General features: G+C 42.3%; 1 protein-coding gene across 1 annotated transcript; it reads right to left on the reverse strand.

Annotated features, from left to right (window-relative positions):
• Nucleotides 1-1,049: 1,049 nt before the first annotated feature.
• LOC104950497 (SLAIN motif-containing protein 1-like) lies at nt 1,050-3,146 on the reverse strand (the record flags this gene model as incomplete). Its single annotated transcript, XM_010777020.1, has 2 exons — nt 2,602-3,146; nt 1,050-1,219 (listed from the first exon to the last, which is right to left on the reverse strand). Coding segments are annotated over exons 1-2 (574 nt in total), but the record flags the coding sequence as incomplete, so codon positions are not given.
• Nucleotides 3,147-4,102: the final 956 nt, after the last annotated feature.

The raw sequence follows: 4,102 nt of genomic DNA on the forward strand, positions 1-4,102 counted from the left end.
GAAGTCAAGCTCAACAGGGAGCAGTAAACTAACCAAAAAGATAGTTAAAAAAAAGTCTTTTGAGCATAGAAATATGTCCACCAATATATTTTAACAACCTTTATTCACTTCAAGTCTCATTCTATTTGATCACATTAATGGTAAACTCTAGAAAAGGACATCAAACTGTCAGACGGCCTCCTAGCGGAGCATGTAGCTGTGAAGTCTAGACAAGAAACTATTTAACGGTTCTTCCCTGGACAAGATTTATGTTGTGTCAGCGAGCAAATGTGTTTTTTGGCGAGACGCCTGAAAGCGGTGTACATCGGTTTAAAATAGCCTGGAGGACAGAAGCATCCTCAACTAATCTGCTGTCTGGGTGAGAAACAGACCTTACGCAATCAGAAGGGAACACAAACGTAAAGAAAAGAGAAATACAAATGCACGGAAATAAAGGAACCAAAACGGCCACATAATGATGCCAAATAATCAGGATAATGTGAGTCTAGGTGGTCAAAATCAGGACGTCTGAACAACAAATACGCCCATCATATCAACGAAAAGCGTCAAAACAAAAAAAAAGAAACACCAATTGAGACTAAAGGATAAAAACACCCGTAAAACATCCACACGCGCAGAAACAGCTATTTAGGTGCACTTAATACCATGAGGATGATGAAATCTGCAGTGCATCATGGTCATTTCAGACCATTAGCATGTGCACTTATGTTAGCATTAGCATGTGCACTTATGTTAGCATTAGCATGTGGTCTTAGTTTGTGTGTGCAATTAAAACATTTTTAACTTGCTGTGACTGCACATGTTTCACTGGTGTAAAGTTAACACCAGCCATCTTTTAAGTCTGCCATCTTAATCTTTTCACAGCAAAAATATAATAAAAAGATGTAGCTCAAAATGTACGTCTTAAAACATTCTGCCAGCACAGCCATATGTTCAAACTGAATAAAAAAGGTTTTATATCCCTCTCACACAGAGAGCATCTGTTTTAAAACCATATGGCAACAGATTTATTTTTGTAATTTTGCCTCTTTTCAGTACAACATACACACCAAAACTCTTTTTCTCCACACACAGTCTCTTACCTTGTTCCAGTCGGAGGGACAGGGATCTCCGGGCAGCCTCCACCTCAGATTTTGGAGATGCCAGCGCCTTCCGGCACCACTGCAGAGCTGAGAGGGAGTTATCCGTGCACTCTCTGGACTTTGAGGACACATACAGCCTGGAAAGAGAGACAGAGGAAATGCTAGTTAAACAGGACAATGTAGATTTCACTTTTACACTTTGGAGAATGCTGACGTCTGGATGCTAACACAACAGTTCATTTTGAGCAGGTTTAATGTTTACCATGCTAATAGCACCAAGTGAAGCTAATGGGAGGGTCATTAGTTCTGGAAGTACTTTCAAACGCAGGGTTAATAATAATAAAAATATTAAATATAATAAAAAGGGTTAATAATCTGATGATTATTTTTCAGCTAAAATGAATCACAAAGTAACAGGTGCCAAGGAAGTGGTTGTATCATAGAGTAGACATGTTTAGGAGTATTTGGATCATGTGACTTCTCCATGTTACAGTTTGTGATTTGATCTTGACTTTGTGCCACCAGCTCATCTCCTCCTGAGACAGAGACACCTTTCCTCCCGGGATAATGTGATGTTAAGCTTTTTAGATTGGAGAAAGTGCAGCTCAGATTATTCTGACAGCCCTGAACTCCCACTCTTCAATTCTGCTCTGAAGGCAACACGGGGGGAGCTGAATTATAGATTTAAATAGCTACACTGACATCAGGTGAGCCCACAGATACTTTTCCTTAAAACAAGGAGGGCCTGCAGAGTGAGGACATTGAAATAAAACATGAATGCTAATGAGCTCCAGTGCATGATCATTCAGATTATAAATACAAATCAGTGTCAAGTCTGAAAGAAACCCTCAACAAAAGCACACCCTATGATAACTTCAGACATGTGGGAATGTGTTGCAGGACAGCTCATAATGGCGTTTCAATTATGTGACTGTGATGTGCTATATGTGACATGTATTAAGTAACGTGTCATTTGCATTTTATTGTTCCCTTTTATCCGTTCGCCTCTGTCTACTTGTCTTCATTATGGCTCCCTGTGGGTTTTTTGCATGCGCTGGTCACTTCTCCCTCTTCAAGTTGCAACATGTCATGAAGTTCATCTCTTTTTCAGTGGAATAGGACAACAAGTGACAGGGTATAGCAGTATGCATGTCTTAGAGAAAATGTAAGAAATAACAGTGACACTAGCTCATGGTAACTGATGTTTTAGAGCATGGCACAAACCCATCTAGGGTTTAAGGAATTCCTGTGTGGCTCCAAAGAGAATGCACCGATGTAAAAGCATCCAGCCAATGGCACTGGTGAGAATGTGAGGAAGAATGGCAGCTTGGTGCAGCCATGATGACAGACAGGCCTGATAACAAGTGGCCTGTGTGTGTGTGTGTGTGTGTGTGTCTTTGTCTTGCAGGAGGCTGGATCCAGACACAATGAGAATCAGGTGCAATTAGCAGGAGAAGCCTCTAAATCACACATGCAGGACTTTGAACGCAACACATGGTTGGAGAAAAGCAACATTTACCAGGTTTCGTCGGACTCGTCTGAGCAGCACAGAGAATCAAAATCCAAAAGTTCTAGCTCGTCCAGAACCGACGGCTCGGAACCGTCCTCCGCCGCTCCATCCCCGGAGTGGAAATAGTCGAAAGGGTCCTCCAGGGAGGACCCCAAGGACGACTCACACAGCAGGGTGGGCACTGGGCTGGGGAGGCAGAACCCCCCGGTGCCAGCGAGCATTTCACCCCCCGGGGAAGGAGGCAGCACATGCGAGCGCGAGCAGCTACTCGCGCGGGTCCGGAGCAGCTCGTTTTGCCACTCCAGCGTTCGGACGAGCTGCTGCAGTTTCTTCACCTCCAGCTCGGCGTCCACGGTGTTGCTGTTGCAGTCCACTTCCGGAATTATAGCGGGGTTCAGAACCGCTGCCTCCATTGGACCAGAACACAATAATATAAACGGTTGAATGAGAGACGGGGGACAGGTAAGCTGCTGCGGCTCACCTCGCTCCTTAAGACTGGCTTCTGAATTCTGGTAGCGGGAGTAATGTGCACGGCACCCAATGGGAGAGTACTCCACCCCTCCATCACACACCCCAGCCTCCGCCCCCTCATCACTACACGCTGACTACAGGTACACACTGCACCTGTCGCACTATAAATCATGGTAATATCCCAAATAAAAACCGTTTAAGATTTTATTTTTACCATAATGTACCATTTAAAATAAAATGAACTCTTCTTCGTATTGTTTTTAGGAAATCGTTGTTTTAAGCAGGCGTAACCAACCATTGTTACCTATTTGTCAGCCTCAATTAATCTAATTCCCTAATCAGATAAAGGTGTATTATATTGAGCAGAAACACGCCTGATCAACATGTATGTGCATTTGGCGCCATCTTTTGGTTGAAACTGGTAATTACATGACATTGAACATCTCTTTATCTGTATAGCAGGGTTATTTTTTGTATAGCACCTTTCAACTCAAGGCAATTCAAAGTGCTTTACAAAAAATAAAAATATTAAGATCATTAAGAAATAGGCATTTAAAAACAAACATTGAAAAGCAAAGAGCATAACATAAAACAAGTTGATATCTATATAACATAGTCAGACATTACATGAATAAGAGTTACAGTGAGATAAGAATAGTTCAATTAAAAGCATCGTCAAAAAGAATTGAGAGTTGCAGCGGACTTGCAGGATTCTTGGAGTTTGTTCCAGAAGTTCTGACTTGGGACAGAAAGCAGACCAGAAGACCTGAGAGTTCTGGATGTAGCAGGAGATCAGAGTAAACCCTTCAATGTTTTATAAACCAGCAGCAGTATTTTGAAATCTATTCTTTGACACACAGGAAGCCAGTGTAAACACTTCAGAACAGGAGTGATGTGATCCTCTTTCTTAGTGTCACTGAGGACTCGAGCAGCGGTGTTCTGAATCAGCTGCAGCTTTCTAATAGATTTTTTAGTGAGACCTGTGAAGACACCATTGCAGTAGTCCAGTCTACTGAAGATAAAAGCATGGACAAGTTTG

This window comes from Notothenia coriiceps, unplaced genomic scaffold (assembly GCF_000735185.1).
Source record: "Notothenia coriiceps isolate Sejong01 unplaced genomic scaffold, NC01 NC01_scaffold00017704, whole genome shotgun sequence".
In the NCBI taxonomy this organism is placed as follows: domain Eukaryota; kingdom Metazoa; phylum Chordata; class Actinopteri; order Perciformes; family Nototheniidae; genus Notothenia; species Notothenia coriiceps.